This window comes from Emydura macquarii, unplaced genomic scaffold (assembly GCF_026122565.2).
Source record: "Emydura macquarii macquarii isolate MOO-44397 ecotype Brisbane River unplaced genomic scaffold, CSIRO-AGI_Emac_v2 contig_1676, whole genome shotgun sequence".
NCBI lineage: Eukaryota > Metazoa > Chordata > Testudines > Chelidae > Emydura > Emydura macquarii.
In genome coordinates this window covers 986178-1009502 of record NW_027131813.1, presented here as the reverse complement: position 1 = coordinate 1009502, position 23325 = coordinate 986178, and the positions used below count along the sequence as shown (strand labels likewise).

Sequence of the window (23325 nt, the reverse complement as noted above, 5' to 3'; positions counted from 1 at the left end):
GCATTGGTGATGAACTATGAGTCTGTTTTCTTAGTGTAGACTTTACCCAACTGGAACTTCATTCTACAACTGGAATTTCGCAAGGCAGAGCATTCAGAAGTAGGTTACAAAATAGTCAAGAGCTTTCAGCTGAATTTAGACTTTGATCATAACAGACAATTTAGCGGGTTTCATACACAGAATGCCAAGTTACTGTAACTTCCTAGCCAAAATCTAAATTTATCACTCATGTAACTGCATTGTAGTCAGTTGACTTGCTTGAAGTTACATAAAGGATGCACTTAGCCTCTTGTAACTACAGATGACCAGTGAAAGAAAAAAATTATATTTGATATACAAAAGCGAGAAAAGTGTTTTAAAAATGTTTTATGTTGGAAATGCAGGTTTTGTCTATACCTCTTTTCCTCCTTAAAAGTTTCTAGGGATGTCTAGAAAAGTGGTAGAATTATGGCATAGTATCTGTAAGTGAAACCTGATGGAGAAGGAAAGTGATTCTTTTTATAAAAAGTTGTTAAAACTTTGGTTTTTTTAATAGCTGTTTGAGGTGAACACCTGAGAAACGTGTTAGAAAATATTCTTTAACAATTCAACACTCTTATCTAGTCCTTGAATATAGAGCTGAAAAAGTTCACAATCATTTCTGAGACCTTATAGTCATTCAGAAAAAACAAGGAAGGATAGACTTGAGGTTCTTAATATTTTTTTTCAGCAAAACCCCTACTCTTAAGACTGGGAGACTTACTTTATTGTAATATATAGAAAGGATGAAAAAAGGCGTAAACCCAAATTTTCCCTGTCTTTATAGCCAAAGGTGATCTGCATAGCATTACACTGTTCATATTTTAAAATAATTTTCTACTAGAATTGCTCACGTACAAACCATAGGGGCAATTTTGAAGTCTGTCTCTGTAAAACTTAGCCCTCACTGTTTACAGTTACAGAAGTGGTATCTCAATTGTTCATGCAGGGAGGAAGCATCATCTGTTGGTAAAAACAGAATCTTAAGTTGAGGGACATGGATTTTGTTCCTTGTTTTACTACTAATTCCTTGTGACCTGGGGAAAATAAGAGGGAGAGGTTGACTTCCACAGTTTGTAAATTGAGGACACAGTCTGGTGTGATGTTTCCTGGGGGTAACCAGGTTGTGTGAGGCACCTTGGTACCACCTGGCCGTAAGGCAGTGACAGTGGGGCCTAGGCCAGCCCCCATGAGGGGGTGAGGAGGGAGCACCACCCAGCCCCACTCTTGGCCGCCAGCCTCACTACAACTGTGCTCCAAAGCTGAGAGGCATTAACATTCTGTTATTGGTAAGTGGGGGCGTTAGAGGAAAAGTTTGGGGACCACTGCTTTAGAGTGAGGAAACCTTGTCTGTGCCTGCCAGAAGTCAGCTCCCCAATTCCACTAACAACACAAGTGCTCCTCTCTCAGCCTATGCAGGCTCCACTGACCCACTGCAGAATAGTGACAGACACCCTGTGACACACTGCACCCCATGCACACCCTTATGGTAGGATTGTGTTTCATTCATGTTCATCCTTATAGCGTGACTGTGTAATGTTTAATGCCAAGTATGTCATGTAAGGTGTTTTTGGAATGCTCATGACATTCTGAATATTATTGTTATAGTAGCATGTTTGTTGCAATGTCATATGTATGGTTGAGGCTGTGCTATGTAATATTCCCAAATATGTGCCTCTTGGCTTGAGGCAGATCTAAGCAAAACCCTCCAAAAGCAGAGAGGTAGTTCATGCCTTCCTAAAGCATGTATAAAACAACCCAGCTCTTCCAGCAACAATGGTCTAGCCTAAGCATCGGTAAGGGGATGCTCATTGACTCAAGTGGAGGAAGCCATGCCGGACATTGTCTGTCACCTGGCCCTGGAGAGGGGTGCAAAGGAACACGTTAAAAGAAGAGATGTTTTGCAATCTGGAGCTCTCTCTTCCACTTCCATATACAAAACATCAGGCAACTAAAGGACTGTCCACCGAGGGAGGGCCTGGCTGACGGAGGTCAACCAGCCTGTGGTGAGTATTACCTGACTTTGTAATGTTACTGAAAGGGTTAAGCTTAATTTAGAATGCGATTTGCTTTTATTTCATCCTGATCAAATCTGACTTACATTCCTCTGATTTATAATCACTTAAAATCTTTCTGTACTTCATAAATGTGTTTGTTTTATCTAAAGCAGTGCATGTGGTTTAGTATGTATTAGAGACTTCATCTGAAGTGACAGCTGATGCACATCAATTTCTTTGATAAATTGACAAACTAATCATGAGCTTGCATTGTTCAGTGGACCGCACTGAATATTGCAAGATGGAAGTTCCAAGGGTTGCATCTGGGCCTAGGAGTGTTTGCTGGGGTCATTCTATTTTATAATCCCATAAGTGGCTGGCCTGAAGCACTCACTCACTAACTTAAGGGCTGTTTGTTTGCAGGAGGCTGTGCATGGTCTGACCCAGGAGTGAGGGGTTCACACAGCAGAACAAGTGCAAGACGGGCTCCAGGAGTGAGGGATTGGGGTAACACAGCTATACACCAGTCCAGATTGCAGAGAGGAACGTCTCACATGCTCAAACCAATGAGTGTCCCCCTGAAGTGTCCAGCCCCTGTACCACTAGACACAGTATTCACAGATTCACTGCTCCCAAAGGAACAGTACACCCCATTTTATTAGGTATGGCTCAGTTCTGCTCACTTAAGGCTCAGCATTTAAGAGCAGTTGACCGTAAATCAAGTAAAAGTTTATTTAGCAAAATATAGAGATTCAAGTGACAGCAAGCAGAAATACTAGAAAAAAATGGTTACATATAAAATAAAGTCATCGCATGCGTTTTAGAGCGTGGACTTACTTAATTAATTACTATCATGTCTTATGGGGCAAAGGTCACCTAAAATTCTTCCAGCATATTACAGCCAGGCTTCCTATGATCTTCCATTCAAGAGATAAGCCATGCTCCTGGCTTGCCTCCTCACTGGAAAAGATTCAGGGTGCTTTCCTATAAACATAGCTATACTTCACAAATCATTCTTTACCTGTAAGTAGGATGTCCCTTACTGGTTATTTTTTCCTGTGTCTCTTTCTTGTCCATTTCACGATCTCTCGATTAGCATTTGACTCAGACTGTAGATAGGCCTCCATTGTGAAGGGGACAATAGATACATGACCAGCAAGAGAGAGAGAAATAAGTATCTCTTTCCTCGTACTTCACAGGAGAAGGTTTATCTGCTACTGGTGACCTGCCATAACTCATGTACCTTAAGAACATACTTATCAGTAAGGATACATAATTCCTTAAACATTGTCCGTACACACATTTCTCAATATTTATGATGACCAGTGGGGTCTTGGCTCTTTGTAGAGACCTTACATGCCACCCTTTGGTGAATTTAATAGACATATATCTGACCATGGGATCCCTACAAAATTCTGTGACCCCCTTTGCCCTCTGCCACTTGGCACCAAGAGGTTCCTGAGTCACACCTGGCTCTTTTAAAAAACTATTTAGTTATTTGAATGAAGAGTCTTGTATAAATGTCTATTACTAGGAAACAATCCGGTCACAGGAAAGATATTACGCACTATATTGGATGTCAAAAACAAAAATACCATTTGCTTTCTTAGGTGGAAGGGAAAAAAGGTATAAAACAAGTTTTTAAAGCAGCATGAGTGGGTGCAGGCTTCTGATGTTGAATAGTTAAAGAAGTAAAAACATGTTGACTGACTTCATGACCAGCTAACCCTTCCTTCCATTTTTCTTTGTCGTGTCCTCCTTCCTTCTGATTTGGCAATGAATGAGAAACCTGGACACTGCCCTGCTTAGTCCTGGGCTATGCATTATTTTGTACCAATATAACTATTTTGTTTAAGGTGAATGTTTTAACTGAATTAGGTTTACTGGTACAACTACTGGTGTGAACACAGTTATATTGGTATAAAGGTGCCATATAACAATATAGTTTATTCCCCTTCCTGTACATGAATAAGCTATATTGGTGTAAGCACTTTTATATCGGTATAACTGTGTACACATTAGGAGGATTGTACTGCTTAACTATACTGGTATAGTGAGTGGTACAACTTTTGTGTGTAGACAAGGTCTTATTTTTCCTTCTTAATTATTTTTCAGTGATGGTTCTTGTGACCTACCTTTTTTTTTTTAAAACTGTTCTGGAATTAGGCTTATGTGCCAGTGTGGCTTTTGTATGTGGTTAAATGATTTGTTTTAATGTAAACCAATTGCTTTATATCTTAGTGAGCAGTTCTACAATTACATTACAGATCACTCTGAGCTAAATCCTGTGTATTAAGGAATGATTTTCGTTTTTGAGATACTATTACTTCTCCAGTATTGGATTCTCTAACCCATTGTTTTGGATTACATTTTATGCTGATTTAGCATATTGGGACATAAGGGACTATAGTAATTGGTAGTGAATCGAGAGATTCTCAGACCCCGCCAGCATTTCCCTTTTGTCCTCATCCCCACGAGAGTCCTGTTCTGTTGCTTTTGGAGCTGATCATTGCTGTTGCTGGATTGGCTGAAGGACATCACTTCTGAGTAAAGCAATCTTTTCAACTGTCTCAGAGGCAGAATACGCTGTTTATGCCAAGACCCGGGCCTGGGACCTATGCTTTGCCACATTGAGCACTTCCACTAGATCTTCTCAGTTGTCTACATGTGAGATTTTTCATAAATGTTTTTTAAAAATATTAGACACATCAATCTTTACGGGAATTTATGATAATTCACAGTAAAACTGTAAGTTTGGATTGGTGGTTCAGTATTGGGTGCTCTGAGGCACAGCAGTATACCAACATCTAAATGTCTACTAACAGAAGGATAACATTTTAATCCTTTTGTCATAACACAAGCTTTATGGGATACTCTTAGAGCTCAAATGTGATGAAGGACTAAGAAGATTGAATTATTAGTCTCAGTATGGTATAATCAGAGAATTTATCTCCAACCAGAAAATACTAAAATCCTACAAAGCTGCTCTTCTGCCTCTGACTGTGAAAAATGAACTGGCAGAAATTAGTCCTCTGTTAGAAGAAACTAAGTAACTTCAAATTATGCCTGGAATGCCTTGCAGCGATGAAGGAATTTAAGTAACAGTGATTTCCTTTGTTTTTGCTAGCTAAACAGTTTTCGGATTTGAACTGCGTGTAAGCTTTCACATTTACTGTGTTTGGGTTTTTTGCTTTGAAGAGCATATTTATTTCCAAAAAGGAAAACTTTGTCTATCTTATGGAATATTTCCTCCTCCAAAATGTTTGGTTTTAATATGAAGAGATATGCAGATGGAAGCTGTATAAAGTAATACCCATGGGAGGGAGTGTTGTCTAGGGTACTGACAGCCAGGATTCTGTAATGCTATTGTGCTTTAGGTTTCACTTTTTACATTTCTCCTCAAGTCTTACATGCAAGAAAACTAACAGCCCCTTTAAAGCACTTTCCATGGCACAGTTCAGAGGGTTGCAAATAAGTTGTTAAATGTGGTGGGATACAGAGTCCTAAAGTGAGCGGAGTTTCTGCTTGGCACGTGGACACTTCCCATCTCAGACATATCTTGCTGCAGTTAGATGCAGCACTGGTTTAATGCTTTAAGTACCTTTAGTACCATGGAGAAACAAGGAAAAAACATCTTAATGAAATCCTCTTTTGTCTTTAGGGCACAGCAAAATATCCTCAATTAGTCATTATCTTTTCTTGGGGTAAATGGTTTTGAAAGATTTTGAGAAATAGTTTAACCTGATCTGTTGCTTCCGTTCCACTTAAGCCTGGAAACAGTCTGCATCTGGTATCTAGACAGTGACGTTTCAGCATGAGAATGTATCCTTTGTCTGTTGGGACTTCAGAATATTGTGTACATTTTTTCTGAACTTCTTCATCTGTTGATTACTCAGAGTTAAGAAAGGGTAAGATGAACTTAATCTTAGTGGTACCAGATAGGCCTGATAAAAAGAACTGCTTCAGATGGACTACAGCCAGCCCATTTCTCTCAAGCAAGTGCAAGGCCTTCTCTTATACAGACTGCATCCTGATCCAACACAGCTCAAGCTATCTGCATAGTTTGTGACTGGGCATTGCTCGGGATGTTCAATAGGCACCTGGATGCCTTACCTGTTTCTTAAAAGTGGGAAGCCTACGTAGTATACTACAGGGTGCGGGTTGATGGTGAAATACAAATTTAAAACCCACAAAGACCATTGGCACACCTATCAGTGAAGTACCTGCAAAAGGCAGTTCAGCAAAGCTTTGCCACTAACATTCAAAAGTGTAGAATCCATGTCTTAGGCCACGGCTACACTAGAGAGTTTACAGTACAGTGCAGCTGTGCTGCTGTAAGCAGTCTAATGCAGCTGCTTTAAGTTGATGGGAGAGTTCTGTCCCATGAGCGGCAGTAGCTGTGTCGATGGGAGAAGCCCTCCCGCCGACATAGTGCTGTCAACACTGGTGCTTATGTAACTCAGGGGTAATTTATTCTCACCCATGAGTGACGTAAGTTATGCCGATATAAACTTTAGTGGAGACCTAGCCTTAATGACCACAGAGGAAAAGCTGATACGAACTGAGATGCATTGATCCTATAGTATTTTGATTTCTCTAGGGCAGACCCTAAACTTCCCCCCAATACTGCCCAAGAAAATACCTTTGGCCAGTGACCAAGCCTGAAAATCACCTTTCAGGCTGAAATGCTTCTTGAAAATCCTCTGTTAGGTCCACTGGAGCCCCCACGTTTAGACCCACAGCCCCTCAATCTGGCCTTCCCATAGAGTCCTAGAGTTAACTCTGTTTGCTGTCCTTTCCTGGTAAAGTGGAATTCCCAGTTTCCTTTTCACTGGCTTTGAGAATTAATGGCCTTTGCTGTGCCATTTTTCTCACCTTCCCTCAAGATAAGGTAGACCTATGTACCTAATTTAATTTTCTGTTCAAAGTAGTTATCCATACTCCACTTAGAACTTAAGAATGGCCATCCTTGGTCAGACCAATGGTCCATCTAGCCCGGTATCCTGTCTTCCGACAGTGGCCAATGCCAGGTGCTTCAGAGGGAATGAATAGAACAGGGGATCATCAAATGATCCATCCCATCGCCCATTCCCAGCTTCTGGCAGAGAGAGAGGCTAGGAACACTTCAGAGCATGGATTTGCATCCCTGCCCATCCTGTCTAGTAGCCATTGATAAACCTATCCTCCATGAACTTATCTAGTTCTTTTTTGAACCTTATCATAGTCTTGGCCTTCACAACATCCTCTGGCAAAGAGTTCCACAGATTGACTGTGTGTTGTGTGAAGAAATACTTTTTTATTTGTTTTAAACCTGCTGCCCATTAATTTTATTGGTGGCCCCCTAGTTTTTGTATCATTGGAAGGAGTAAATAACATTTCCTTATTTGCTTTCTCCATGCCGGACGTGATTTTATAGACCTCTCTCATATTCCCCCTTTGTCGTCTCTTTTCCAAGCTAAAAAGTCTGTCTTATTAATCTCTCCTCATATGGAAGCTGTTCCATACCCCCTAATCATTTTTGTTCCCCTTTTCTGTACCTTTTCCAATTCCGCCATACCCTTTTAGAGATGGGGCAACCAAATCCGCCTGCACTATCCAAGATACAGGTGTACCATGGATTTATATGGAGGTAATATGATATTTTCTCTTTTATTATCTATCCTGTATCCATTATTATGGATATCCTTTTATTCCTTATTATTATTATCTAACCATTATCCATCATTATCTATCTCTTATCCATTATCTATGATATTTTCTGTCTTATCTATCCCTTTCATAATGATTTCCAACTTTATTAGCTTTTTTGACTGCCACTGCATGTTGAGTTAATGTTTTCAGCGAACTATCCACAATGACTCCAAGATCTTTTTTGAGTAGTAACAGCTAATTTAGACCCCATCATTTTACATGTATAGTTGGGATTATGTTGTCCAATGTGCATTACTTTGCATTTATCAACATTGAATTTCATCTGCCATTTTATTGCCCAGTCACCAGTTTTGTGAGATCCCTTTGTAACTCTTTGCAGTCTGCTTTGGACTTAACTATCTTGAGTAGTACTGTATCATCTGCAAATTTTGCCACCTCACCATTTACCCCTTTTCCAGACCAGACTGAGAGTGCCCTGCCCAATGAAAATCAACTCATTCCACAAAAGCTCTCTCTGCCTTCTTTGCTGAAAAGGGAAACTTACTCAACATGGCCTTTATAAAGAGCCACCATGTCTTTGTTGTACAACTTCTCAAGGCATTGCAGACTCTGGCACGGCCTTAGCTTGATAAAGATTTGACTTTGTGGCTCTGATGCGAGTAGTCATAGGACCCCTTTTTTTGCCCTGGAGCATCATGTAATTTTTCTGTTCTCCTAGATATAGCTACTGTATTGGCAAAGACTACTCAGAGCAATCCACTTGGCTGAAAAGATGTCCCCCTTGTAGAAAGTAAGAAAACAGGCTAAGTTTAATCAGATTCTGACATACTTCACTTGGGGTAGGGGAGCGAGATGAGGAGTTAGAAAGACTGCTAATACGAATTCCATGTGATTTGTGTGGGTTTCCCCCACCCTCCATTTCGTGTTTGTCATCTGATTTGCCTTTTATTTTCTATCTTGACTCACTGATTGTTACTGTAGCTTAACTTTATAACAACTTTTACAAATTGTCCCAGTGACTAAATGCTCTGATCCCATAAATTTAAGCACTTGGGTACCTTGGTGTCATGGCAGCAACAACAGATTGTCTGTAAACTGAACCACTGGTAGTCTGAATATTGCATTCAGCACTGGTTTAGGAAATGGCCTAAGAAAGAGAGACGATTTTAAGATGTTGCCAAAATGAGCAAAAAGTACTTTTAAAATGTCACTGCTAATGTCTAGTTAAGTGGGGCCATGTCTACACAGGAGACCTTACAGTGGCTGTAAGATCTCTCATGTAGTCGCTGTGTGCTGACAGGAGAGATCTCTCCCGTCGACATAATTAAACTACCCCCAACGAGCGGTGGTAGCTATGTTGGTGGGAGAAGCTCTCTCGCCCACATAGTGATGTCCACACTGATGTTAGTGGTACTGTAGACACAGCCTAGGTTTCATGCTTGAAAACATGATTTAATTGTCTGAGATTAATGATTTTAATGAATGGGAATAAGAAATGCAGGAATCTAATCTTATAGTCAGGAATATACTTCTGAACCCCAATCTTGGAAACTAGGGTTTCTTTTGATCTGATACTTAGTGTGCTAAATGTTTGTGTAACCTGCCCTCTCTCCTTTCTAGTGAGAATAGGTGCATTTGGGTCAAGAATCATGTATGGTGCAACAGTTTTAGGTTTAAAAGGATTACTCAGGTTGCATATCTTTTGTCATTCTCAAACAACATGCGTATTCCCCTATCTGTGCTAAATGAAACTAGTAATGTACACAACTGGCTGGTTTAACCATATATTTAGATTAACATAAACGGTTATGGAGTAGCTAGGATTTAGTTAATTAAGCATATCTAGAATTTGTGTAACATATTCACCTAGCTGTATAGAATTTCCGTAAAGTCACTCTGATGCAGAGCAGTTACCTAAAGGTAAATGTGAAACCTCCAACTCACCTTACCAATTTGAGACAGCCTGGAGTGTCCAAGATACATTTCAGTGTTGTATGTATAAGCATGATAGCAAGTCCAAATCCTGATCAGAGGTTCTGAATCCCACTGCATTGAAGTTGAAAATTTGTGGTTTCGTGGTTTATTTTTGCTCACCATGTGGTCTTCATGACAGTGTGCGCCAACTTCAGGTTATACAAGTGATTCAGCCCAGCTAATGCAAAAAGACAAAACTCTTTTGGTCTGCCTTCACTGCAGAGCTGGACTGTGTGATTGGCACCTGGAGCCATCCCCACAGCAAAGTCCTACCCATTTTACTGTATCCTTGCTGTTTCTGCACTTGCCTGTGAGCGGATGGGGCATGACCAATGATGGTTTGTGCTGAAACACTGTAGGTTTTTTCCCCAGTTGATTGTAGCAGTTGCAGGAGAACCTGTCTGTCTTCCAGGAGGAACTTTGGGAAGGTCATTGAAGGACTATCAACACCAGAGTGATTTTTTTGCCTGTCTTCTCACTGCAAAGAGTGTGGTTCCAGCCAGAGCTGAAGTGGAGCTTATGCTCTAACCTATACCCCCAGGTGTGTTTGCTAACCTAGGTTCAAAGCACCTCCAAACCTGGGTCAGAGGTTTTCTATGTGGATGGTAGGGGGCAGTGGTGGTGGGAATGGTGGGGGAAGGTTGTGTTAAAACGTGGGCAAAAGCCTGAGTTAATTTTGTAATGTATGCTTGCAGATACTTTAACAATATTGGAACTGATGCTCTCTACAAATTTAGCTGTGAAACTTGTTTGACAGCTTTTATCTTTCTGCTCTGCTGCATGTGTATTCTGTTACTGCAGTCTTGATAAGGTTAAGATTCTGTCATGGCTATTTTTAGTAAAAGTCAGGGACAGGTTGCAGGTAATAAACAAAAATTCACAGATGCCCGTGGCCTGTCCCTGACTTTTACTAAAAATGCCCTGTGGGGGTGGGAGTGGGGTCTAACAGTTGGAATGCTGCCAGGAGCTGACCTCTGGCTGCTGCTCTAGCCCCAGCCACTGCTCTGCCAGCAGGGACTGACCCAATCCCCATCCAGCTGCCGCTGCAGAAGTAGTCATGGAGGTCCTGGAAAGTCACAGAATCGGTGACCTCCATGACAGAATCGTATCCTTAAGCATCAGGTATCTTAAAGCTCCACACCACAAACAAGTACTTAATTTAAAACAGGGATATATAGACAAGGACTTATAGTTGGATGGATTTGTATAGGTTTTTGTGTTGTAGATTGTGGTGTAACATAGTATAATGCAAGAATGCAAAGCAAGCTTGTAAATGAATAGGCTACTTTAAATAAACAGTTAATTATGAGCCTTAAATAATTGGAACCATCATGGAAGGAGCAAAGAAGAGCTCCAGTCATGAAGCAGTCTTGAAGGGAGGATAGGTAATTCAGTGAGCGTACAAAGAAAAGCTGGAGTGCCCAGCTGCAGGAAAGTGTGGTAATGTGCACAGAGGTGTATCTCCAGGATGCTAATCCACATGATATAGTATACAAAACTAAAAGTGGGGAATTTTTTTTTTTAATTTCAGGGAAATAATTCCATAGGTTCTGGTAACTGCATAAACAGCTCAAACAGTGCTCTACAGGTCTGAAGCCATAGACCCATGGATAAAATTATAGCTCCAAACTTCAGTTTCTCTTGTAGAAGTCTTTGTGTACTCTGAATGGAGTATACTACGTTCCTGTGAGCCATTCTCAGTAGGTAGTGAATTATGCTTTACATTCTTGGTTAGGTTTTCTCTTTATGTACAGCCAGATTAACAGTAATGGAGGCTACAGACATTAAAGGATATAATGTGCGTATGCATATCTCTGAAGAGAACCAGGTGCTTATTTAGTAATCAGGCCATTAGTCTATATTAAGCTTAATGTTTTACACAGCCTAGTGTAATCCCCCTTCTGAAAATTACAGATGTGGTGTATGACTTTTGAGATTAAATCCTTATTGCTACTTTAATCCAAACACTGAATAATATGTGCTCCAGCAATGCCTGAAACTTTAAATACCATGTGATAACATAATCCTGCCTTGAAATTCAGAAAGGATAAAACAAACACATGCTTCTGAATTTACAGTAGAGTAATTTCATTTCATAAATTTAAACTCAATGTTCAGATTTGTAAAGGAAGTGAGAACATTTGGATGGCACCTGTAGAAATACCATTATGCCTTCGGGTAAATAAGAGTTCCCATGAAAGTCTCTAAGAAACCTCCAGTAAAGTAGCATGAACATTTTAGAGGCCAGAGAGCCAAATAAAATGTAAATGTGCTTTGTTTACTTTTAAACATTCCAAAATCTAATATGAGAATCCTAGAGGATCACTCCCCATAATTTTATGCCCCCCTTCTGCTCTTGAATCAGTTTGTCCTATATCAGGATCCCCCATCTCTGACCAATTGAAAAATGATGTGATGTGACAAGTGCCATTACCCATCCATGGCTCTGATCATGCGGCGTGCAATGAACTCTGTATCCAGGCTTTGATTTTTGTTTGGTAGACTATTGTACTGTTACTGCTCTCTTGTGTAATTTTTTGGTGCATATTCTGCTGTAACAAGTGTGACTTAAACATGTGCCAACTTGCCAGACGGGTCACAATCTGACTCTATTCCTAATCCAAGGCTACTATCATCGCTGTTTAGTCGAAACAAATGCTCATATTTGATCTGAACCAGAGCCAGGCAGAATAATTGTTTTTCTCCATGATGGACTTCATTCTTTGAGACAGACCCAGTGACACAAAAACAACATGAATCTAAATTAGCTTCCTAGCCTAAATTGACCAGTAAGAAATTTAAAATGAATCTTATTCTCATCTCATTACCCCGCTCCCCTTCCCTGCCAAACGAAATCAATGTGATATGTCAGAACAGTTTTCTGATTTCATTTGTAAGTTTCTGGAGAGGAGGCTGGCTGTTTCCTAAGCTGCGTATTTTCTACCTTTTTCAAGTCTTCTATATGGTGCGTGAAAGAGAGATTCCTTAAATTGATGCCAGTCTACATATTTACATCTTTTTATCTGATCTTATTTTTTACTGTATTAAATAATATGGTGCCATCTTTTGTGACTTGATCTACCTTCCTGAAAAAATTTATACTGTCATTTCTCCCCTGGAGAAAAGTACCAAGAAAAGTCACTCTAGGTCTTGTTGATCGTGTATAAAGCCCTTAACCTGGGTCTGAGACACTTTGGAGAGTGCTTCTTTTTTCCCGTTCACCCTTTCAAGGCAACCTAGGTTGGCTTAGTTGTTGATGGAATCTTGGGACTGAGATCAGCACTGGGCATGGGTAAAAACTACTTTCGGTTCATGGACAGAGGCGGTGTTTATACTTAAACCTCTACAGTGGCTGCAGCTGTGCTGCTGTAGTGCGTCAGTTTAGATGCTCACTCCAACGATGGGAGGGGTTCTCCTGTCGCTGTAGTTAATCCATCACCTTGAGAGGCTGTAGCTAGGTTGACGGATTTCCTCCATCAACATAGGCCTTGTCTACACTAGGAAGTGTTGTCGATGCAAGTTACAGCGATGATCAAAAACCGCTATAATTACAACACTATTTGTCTGTACGCACAACACTCATTGTGTCATCGAAGCACATCCACAATTGGTGCTCTAGCATTGACAGTGAGAGCAGTGCACTGTGGGCAGCTATCCCATTGTGCAACTTGCCACCTTGTGCCTGCTAGGAATTGTGGGAAGGCAGAGAGGATCACAGTGCATCATGGGTACAGGCTTAATGTCCCATGATGCAGTGATTTCCATCCCATCATTCCCATGGGTTTCCTGCTGCGTTTCGCAGCATTTTTCAAATGCCTCAGCTTCCTGTGCTCCTGCCATCTCTATCTGAAAGGATGGACCCTCCACTGTTGTTGTCAGTGTTCTGAACACATCGCAGCTGGTCATGTAATATATCATGAGCTCCCAATTGGAACAGGAATCCGAGGTGCCTGACCTACTGTGTGACATGCAAACAACGCCAGGTTACTGTTTGCATTCACCAAGCATCTGTGCATGGTGCATCATCACTTTTGGGCACCTGAAACAAACTTGAGTGGTGGGATTGCATCGTTATGCAGGTCTGGGCTGATGAGCAATGGCTGCAGAACTTTCGAATGTGCCAAGCCATCATCATGGAACTGTGCAGAGCTCCCCCTGGCCCTATAGCACAAGGACTCCAGAATGAGAGCTGCTGTCTCATTGGAGAAGCATGTGGCTATCACCGTATGGAAGCTGGCAACTCCAGACTGCTACCGGACAGTTGCTAATCAGTTTGGAGTCAGGAAGTCCACCATTGGACCTGTGTTATCGCAAGCATGCAGGGCCATCAATCACATTCTGCTACAAAGAACTGTGAGTCTTGGAAATGTACGTGAAATAGTGGATGGCTTTGCAGTGATGGGATTCTCTAATTGGGGGAAAGCGGAGCGATAGACGGCACGTATGTCCCAATTTTGATCCCGGACCAGTACATCAACAGGAAGAGGTACTTCTCTGTGGTAGTGCAGGTGCTTGTAGATCACCTGGGGGCTTGTAGATCACTGTGAAAGTTGCAAGCAGGGATTTTATTTCCAGATCAAAAGATTCCAATAGGGGATGTTGAAATGCCCATAGTGATCCTGGGAAACCCAGCCTACCCCTTACTGCCATGGCTTATTAACCCTTATACGTGCAATCTGGATAGCAGCAAGGAACATTTGAATAACAGGTTGAGCAGGTGCCAAATGACCATTGAATGTGCATTTGGCAGATTAAAAGCTTGCTGGCAATGCCTTGATGGCAGGTTAGCTCTAAATGAGGAAAATATTCCCATGGTTAGAGCCACCTGCTGTGTGAAGCTAAAGATGAAAAGTTTCTTCCTCGGTGAAGTACAGAGGCAGATCACCTTGAGGCTGACAATGAACAACCAGATGTCAGGGCTATTAGAGGAGCACAGCGGGAGGCCATTAGAATCAGGGAGTCCTTGAGGAGCCATTTTGACAATGAGCAACAATAAGGTGTCTTTGTAAACAGCACCGTGCCATGCTATGGCTGCTATTCAGCTTGCACTGTGTATCAATGTGAGCTGCAGCCACCATGTGCAAGAGACAAATAAAGATGACTGATTCTGCACAGAGTATGTCTTTATTAAATAACAGTTATTCACAACACATATGAAAAGCTGGGCTGGAGAGGAGAAAGCAGTGAGGGGTGGCAGTGTGAGCTATGACAACTGGATGTAAGATGGAAGTTGTCTGAAGGAGTGGAGTGAATGAGGTACTAAGACGAGCCAGGAATGTGTGGGTGGGGTTTGGGAAGGGCATGGAAAGCAGTTCTGTATTGGCTGCAGAAGGGGAGGGGGTGAGCGTGAGCATTCATGAATTCAGTCTGCAGCATTATTAGTGACTTTTGCAGCTCTGTTTGTTCCTCCATGGCTTTTATCATGCGCTCATGACCTGCTATCACTTGCTTCTGGTTTTCACTCCTCTCATGCCTATCAATATTTTTATTTTTGGACACTGTATTTCCATGCCTTTTAAATTTTTTTTCTGCATCAGAGAAGTAGAAGAGTTCTTGGAACATCTCCTGTTTGCTTCTCCGTGTTTGTTTTCTTATCAGCCATAGGCACTCGGCAGGTGTAGAGGGGTTTCCCCTGAAAGGCACATCTGTAGAAGCACAATAAACAGTGAAAATAGATGCATGATTGTGAGTGCAAAAACAGCGTTGATTCATTACTGTAAAATACACCTCTTTCTCACTGTCCCAGTTTGACGATCAACCAGGGCATGGTGAGTTGTCCCCAGGGAGAGGGGGCACTCAAGTTGGGGAAAAGGTTCTGGGTGATTGTTTGGGGTATTGGTTCAGGTAGATAAGGACAAAATATCAACTTGTGCCACCATTTTCCACAGGTGGGGGCCATAGAATATGATATCTTACTCCTGAGAGTAAGTAGGGATGCTAGGGTGCATCTCCTCCATGGAAGCAGCTTCAAACTGGGTTCCTGTGCTGCTCATCTGTGTGCCACTTTGGTCCCTGCACAAGTGATTGCTGATTGATGTGGGAAAGTTTCCTATAATGGGGGAAGCAACAAAGCAGCTCTGCTGAGGAATCTCTAGCAGAGGATTGGCGAGTACCTCCAGGAAAGTTTCCTAGAGATCTCTCTGGAGGATACCTGTGAGATCTTGGTGTACATTAACACACTTTTCCGCTGCACTGCCTAGCTGAACAGGGGAATGGGAAGCATGTGCAAACACAGCTACTCTTGTGCATTTCTATCCCTTCAACCAGCTATATAGTGCTACAAAGGAAAGGACAGTTGTACCTCATGTAACCAAGCAGCATCAGCTCAAAAAAAATCACCCGAGCTCCCCTCTCCTGCATCCTGCACACCAGAGGTGGAGGTCCTGGCTCCCCAGGTCATCAAATTACATGGTCTCCTGTTCCACATCATCCTTCAACTCGACCTCCTTGTCTACGACTTCTTTGTGGGGGTTGTCTGCTGCCTCGGGCCTGCAGAGGTATCCGTGGGTCTCTTGGCACCTCTTGGCGGTGGAGGTGGGGTCACCACTGAGGATAGCTTCCAGCTCATTGTAGATATGCCAGGTTTTTGGCTCTGCACCAGAGCGACGATTTGACTCCCTAGCCTTTTGGTACCCGTGCCATAGTTCTTTGATTTTCGCATGGCACTGAAGCGTTTCCAGTTCATAGCCCTTCTCCACCATTAAATGAGAAATTTGACCATATGTATTGACGTTCCTTTGACTGGAGCAGAGCAATTTCAAAAACACCACCACTTTAAAGGATTTGGTAGCACACAAACTGACTTTGGCCTGGGCCATTTACAGCAGTGTAACCAAATCTAGTGTCAACACTAACACTTTGCCACTAAAAGATTGTTGCAAAAGGGTCTATGCCTCTCTTTGAGGTGGTTTTATTTTGTCGCAAAATCAGGGGAGTTATTGTTTTAGCACACAAAGCTGACTTTGGCCTGGTCTGCACTTACCTTCATATTCGGCGGCAGTCGACGGGAGTTATGCAAGCTACACAGAGTAGCTTGCTTAACTCCTGTCAACTTTGTAACTCCTATTCTATGCGCATCTTCACTGTACTGTGCCACTTGAGGGAGTGGTTTGAACGTGTCGACTTCCAGATTGATTGAGTCGGACTTCACTGACTGCTCAATCGATCTGGAAACATCGATCTGACGGCAGCGAATTGTACCCTTAGGTACCCTTAGGTCGATAAAAGTCTGTAGTGTAGATCAGGCCCTAGTGCTCTCTACACCGGGGGTTATGTTGATGCAGCTACGTCTCTCGGGTGTGGATTTTTCACACACTTTAGAGACATGGCTATGCCAATATACGTTTTAAGTGTAGACCTGTGCAGTCTGTGCAATTCCCTCTGAGTCCATTGGCTAGTGTTCATTTGCAACTCTTTTCAGGGCTCAATACAAAGCACTTCTGTTTGGGTACTTATGACCATATTGTTCCCATCCATATCTGTGCTTTTGTAGTGCCTATTGGCCTAGTTATTCATCAGCACCGGGTTGTGCTAGGTGTGTCCTGAGAGACTTTTGTCCAGTTTTGTTGGTATGGTTGGCTCCTTTGAGAATTAAGCTTAGTTTGGTTTGATTTCTTTTTAAAGTTAGGTTATTATGGAAAACATCCCAGATACTGCTTTTGGAAGGGTACTTTTAAACTTTAGTTCCTCTACTTGAAAGTGATTTAGAACTTAAAGCTGAAAGGGTAGTTATGGTGAAAGTTGAAATTTCCAGTGTTAATAACATATTTTCAATTTAATATTTAATGGTTTCTATTTCTCTCTCAGATCTAAGATCCCTATAGTTAACTGTGTTTTTGTCTTTGTTTTTTCTCACGCACGCCCCTTCCCATTTGTCCCCTGTGATGATTCCTCTGGGAACTGCAGGAGCCAGCCGAAGGTAAGTTTTTTATTACAATTCAGACCAGTGTTATGAAAAGCTATGGTATGTCATTTATTCAGCCTTCAAATATCCAAATATTTACCATTTTTTTTTAAAAAGAAGCCTTGCAGTTGATCAGCTGTTGTCTTTCAAAATAAAAATAAAAAATAACCAAACCATACATCCCTCAAAGAATCTCCTTGCTGTAGAAGACCACTCCACATCTCTAGCCAAAAAGTGAGTCAGAGGAACTAATGAAAGCATAGTTACATGCTAGCATTGAGTATTGTGAATGAAAGAATGTTTGTTTTAAAGCGTTTTCTGGTATCTGCATTAGAGCAAACTCATTGCTGCCAATTTAGGTTCCCTTCATTTTTTGCATTTTGTATGCATATGCCTCTTATCTCCTCTCCCCACCCTTAAATTTAGTTTATTAGCATTATTTTTAAAAACTGGTAAATAGGACTGGTAAAATAAACTATATAAAATTACAGTAAAGTAAATTAGCTTGAATTTGATTAAGTACAAAAATAGAAAGCAAATAAAGGTGATGTCTTGTGGGGAATGGAGGTAATATAGTTAGAATGGCAGCAGAGGCATATATGTTTGTCCTCAGTACTATGCAAGACCTTGGAAAAAATTCTGAAAGAGAAAGTAGTTAAAGACATTGAGGTTAATGGTAATTGGGACAAAATACAACATGGTTTTACAAAAAGTAGATTGTGTCAGATCAACCTCATCTTCTTTGAGAAGATAACAGATTTTTTTAGACAAATGGAATGCAGTGAATCTAATTTACCTTGATTTCAGTAAGGCATTTGATATGCTTCCATATGGGGAATTATTAGTTAAATTGGAAAAGATGGGGATTAATGTGAAAATTGAAGGTGGATAAGGAACTGGTTAAAGGGAAGACTACAATGGGGTCATACTGAAAGGCAAACTGTCAGTTTGGAAGGAGGTTACTAGTGGAGTTCCTCGGGGATCGGTCTTGGGACCAATCTTATTTGGCACAATTTGTCTTATTTTGACCTTGGAACAAAACGTGGGAGTATGCTACTAAAGTTTGTGGATGACATAAATTTGGGTGGTATTACCAATACAGAGACGGACCAGGATATCATACAAGAAGCTCTGGAGGACTTTGTAAACTAAAGTAATAGAAATAGAATGAAATTTAATAGTGGAAAGTGCAAGGTCATGCATTTAGGGACTAATAACAAGAATTGGAAGTGACCGAGGAGGAATAGGACCTGTATTGGTTGATCACAGGATGACTATGAGCCTCCAATATGATGTGGTCGTGAAAAAAGCTAATGCAGTCCTAGGATGCATCAGGCAAGATATTTCCAGTAAAGATAGGGAGGTATTAATACTGTTCTACAAGATGCTGGTGAGACCTCATCTGGAATACTGTGTGCAGTTCTGATCTCCTATGTTTAAGAAAGATGAGTTCAAACTGGAACAGGTGCAGAGAAGGGCTATTAGGATGATCCAAGGAATGGAAAACCTGTCTTAGAAAGGAGACTCAAAGAGCTTAGCTTATTAGCCTAACCAAAAGAAGGCTGAGGGGAGATATGATTGCTCTCTCTAAATAATCAGAGGGATAAATATCAGGGAAGGAGAGAAATTATTTAAGTTCAGCGCCAGTGTGGACACAAGAACAAATGGATATAAACTGGCCATCAGGAAGTTTAGACTTGAAATTAGATGAGGGTTTCTAACCATCAGAGGAGTGAAGTTCTGGAACAGCCTTCCAAGGGGAGCAGTGAGGGCAAAAAACCTAGCTGGCTTCAAGACTGAACTTGATGATAAGTTTATGGAGGGGATGGTATGATGGAACAGCCCAATTTGGCAATTAACTGATCTTTGACTACTAGTGATAAATATGCCCAATGGCCTGTGATGGGATGTTAGATGGGGTGGGTTCTGAGTTACTACAGAGAATTCTTTCCTGGGTCTCTGGCTAGTGAATCTTGCCCACATACTCAGGGTTTAGCTGATCGCCATATTTGGGGTTGGAAGAAATCTGCCCTGTGGTTTTTTCACCTTCCTCTGAAGCATGGGGCATGGGTCACTTGCTGGTGATTCTCTGTATCTTGAAGTCTTTAAACCATGATCTGAGAACTTCAATAACTCAGTCCTAGGTTAGGGGTCTGTTACAAGAGTGGGTTGGTGAGGTTCAGTGTCCTATGTTATGCAGGAGGCCAGACTAAATGATCATAATGGTCCCTTCTGATCGTGAAGTCCATGAATCTGTCAACTAACCTCCTATATTGCTAACAAAATAAGGATATCTTTTTGGTTTGATTTGACTAAGATGTCCTGTTGGTTTGTTTTACTATAGGTATTTGCTTACGATCACTGTTTCTGGTCTATGGATGAATCTGTAAAAGAAAAATATGCAGGTAATTTATACAGTATCTTGTGACTGCACTCTGTTTATACTATAGCTATGAAAAGCAAGATATCTAATTACAATCCTGTATTTGGTAAAGGGCAAAGACCATGTAGCATGGAAAATTTTTTCTCTATGTGATAGCTTATTGTGAAGAGAGAAAGCAAAGTCTTAAAACGTCTATCTTAATCTTTCCTTCTTTCTAGTCAAACATAATGTTTAGAGTAGTGGCAGCCAATTAATGGGCATTACAATCTATTTGCAGTGTGGGTAATTGATGAATGTAACTAATTTAGTATTTTGATTTATACAGATATCTCCATTAAAATACTTAATCCAGTTATGTAAATTAAAACATTTCTATTCCTATTTCTGTACATAATTTGAGAACCGATGCCAAGTTCACTTTTGTGGTAAAGTTTCCCCACACCCAGGCCAGTTCAGTAACATATGAGTAATTTCACTGTATACCTTGCAGAATTGGGGCCTAAGTCTTTAGTTGTTTAGGTTGCAGTGGTTTAAGGGTCCAATCCTGCTCCCACTGAAGTCAACGTGAGTTTTATTGGCTTGAATGGGAGCAGGATTGGGCCTTGTATACCCAAACATCAGTCCTGATCGTACAGCTCAGTGCTGTATATAAAACAAGCCCTTACATGTTTTTGAAAATTTTACCCATAGTCTGTCACGTTTTCAAACCTTAGTTCAGAGGAAAAAGGGCTTCGTTCTGCTGTCCATAGTCAGGCAAATTCCTATTACCTTCACTTGGAATTTTGTGTGTGTAAGACTGAAGAGTGGGCCTTAAATTTATAACAATATAACTAATTTCATGGACTACTTTGGTCATTGGGTTTAAGAAAATTTTCAGGGAGGGGAAACTTTCTGAGAGAAGACTAGTTTGATGAATGACTGATAAATTGATTTTTGATGAATATTTGATGAATGATTTAAAGTCTCGTTCCATCTGCCTATATGGTGCATAATTATCAGAATGACACATTCTTTGACAGGGTAACAAGACCTGTGGATCCCCCCCGGGAGTAGTAGATGTAACGTATCTTGACTTTAGTAAAGCTTTTGATGCTGTCACACAACCTTCTCATAAACAAACTAGGGCAATATAGCAAAGACGAACCTACTAAAGGTGGGTGCACAACTGATTGGAAAACCATATTTGAGTAGTTATCAATGGGTTCATACTAAAGCTGGAAAAGCATGTCGGGTGGGGACTCACAGGGATCTCTCCTGGGTCTGGTTTTATTCAATATATTCATAAATGATTTGGATAGTGGCATAGAGAAGACACTTAAAAATACCAAACTGAGAGGGATTGCAAATATTTTGGAAGACAGGATTACAATTCAGAATGAATCTTGACAAACTAGAGAAATGGTCTGAAATGAATAAGATGATATTCAATAAGGACGAATGCAAAGTACTGCACTTACGAAGTAAGAATCAGTTGCACAAATACAAAATGGGAAATGACTGCCTAGGAAGGAGGACTGAAGAAAAGGATCTGGGGATTATAGTGGATCACAAATTAAATGAGTCATCAGTGTAATACTGTTACAAAAAAAAGTATCATTCTGGGATGTATTAGCCAGGAGTATTGTAAATAAGATACAAGAAGTAATTCTCCCACTGTACTCAGAACTGACAAGACCTCAACTGGAGACTTGTGTCCCTTTCTGGGCACCACATTTCAGGAAAGATGTGGACAAATTGGAGAAAGTCCAGAGGAGAGCAACAAAAATGATTAAAGGTCTAGAAGACATGACCTACAAGGAAAGATTGAAAAAATTGGTTTGTTTAGTCTGGAGGAGAAAAACTGAGGGGGGACATAACAGTTTTCAAGTACGTAAAAGGCTATTATAAAGAACAGGGTGATAATTTCTCCTTAACCACTGAGGGCAGGACAAGAAGTAATGAGCTTAAATTGCAGCAAGGGAGATTTAGGTTAGATGTTAGGAAAAACTTCCTAACTCTAACGGTAATTAAGAACTGGAATGAGCTACCTAGAGAGGTTGTGGAATCTCCATCATTGGAGGTTTTTTAACAAGTTAAACAAACATCTGTCGGGGTACTCTGGGTAATACTTCGACCTGCTTCAGTGCAGAGGACAGAACTAGATGTCCTTATCAAGGTCCGTTCCAGTCCTACATTTCTATGATTCTGTGATTTACTGTATTACTGCTTTAAACAAAGTAACATTGGCAAACTTTCCTCCACTCTAGTTGGAAAAGAGGCAAACAAAAATTTTAAGGGTAGGTAGGTTTACACCTATGATTACAGTAGAAAAACTATCCTATGTTTTGCCGATCTACATGTCTTTACTTATACTGTCATTCTCTTAAACATAATTATGGTCTTGTCTCTGCAAAGATTTAATAGCAAAGTGGTATGGCAAAGTCTGTTAGTATAGTTTCACTTATTTTACACAATACTGTAAAGTACACTTACTAGGCGACCATAAAGCATTACCTTAAATTAAAATTAAACAGTTTTCAAAATAAACAAACAATGTATGTTTTATGGGTCTTTGTTTCACTAATGCACAATTCTGTGATTGGTAATGGATGGTAGTTCAGGTTCTAGTGTGTCTGTGAAGCACTAATATTGTGTTTGTAGAAAATACAGATACAGAACAAGCTTCTAGCTTAATTTACAGCAATATAAATCTGGAGTAACACTACAGACTTCATTGGTGTTTCAGATTTATGTCATTGTCCCTCTCTCAAACACCTTACTGTCTAATTGAGACACATTATGAAAGATGTACATTTTCATACAGTTTGTTCTTTTTGCCTGATTTGGAATCTCAAGGGCATGACTGTAAAAGCAGTTTTTATCACTTTTCCCTGAATTTCAGCTTTTATTGTATTTTTAGGTCAAGATGTTGTTTTCAAGTGCCTTGGAGAGAATATTCTTCAGAATGCCTTTGAGGGCTACAATGCATGTATCTTTGCCTATGGGCAGACTGGTAAGTCATTGCAGAGTGTAAAAAGTGCCGTTGATGAGAAACGTGTGTTGTGATTGAAATAATAGTTCTTTGCTGGCTTTGTGACATTGCTAGGTTTTTTCCAATAGAACGATCTAGATAAGATGTGGGTTTTTTTCTGTTTGTTTTTAATACTTGTTAGGGGGCTGAGGTTAGAAGGCATTTTGGAATAACATTGCTAATTTCTGGTGCCCTGCTACCCTGCTTTCCCACACTGTAGATAAGTGTCTCCTGAATGTCCTGTGATCATGACTGTCCCTGAGTTCATTGCATCTTTAATATTCTGTAATGGAAGGCCCCTGATTCTGCATTTAGATAGTCATTGCTCATCATTTTTAATCTGATAAACAAAGATGGCTTGGCTTGTTTAATTGGCTTACTTGCACTG

At 40.7% G+C, this 23325-nt stretch overlaps 1 protein-coding gene across 1 annotated transcript in view; it reads left to right on the top strand.

Annotated features, from left to right (window-relative positions):
* The window catches only part of KIF13B (kinesin family member 13B), a 239215-nt gene that overhangs the window by 83174 nt on the left and 132716 nt on the right, over positions 1-23325 (top strand). The window contains exons 5-7 of the mRNA XM_067556161.1: positions 17547-17559; positions 19889-19949; positions 22827-22919. Coding sequence (XP_067412262.1) covers positions 17547-17559; positions 19889-19949; positions 22827-22919 — 167 coding nt within the window. The remainder of the gene's footprint in view (positions 1-17546; positions 17560-19888; positions 19950-22826; positions 22920-23325) is intronic.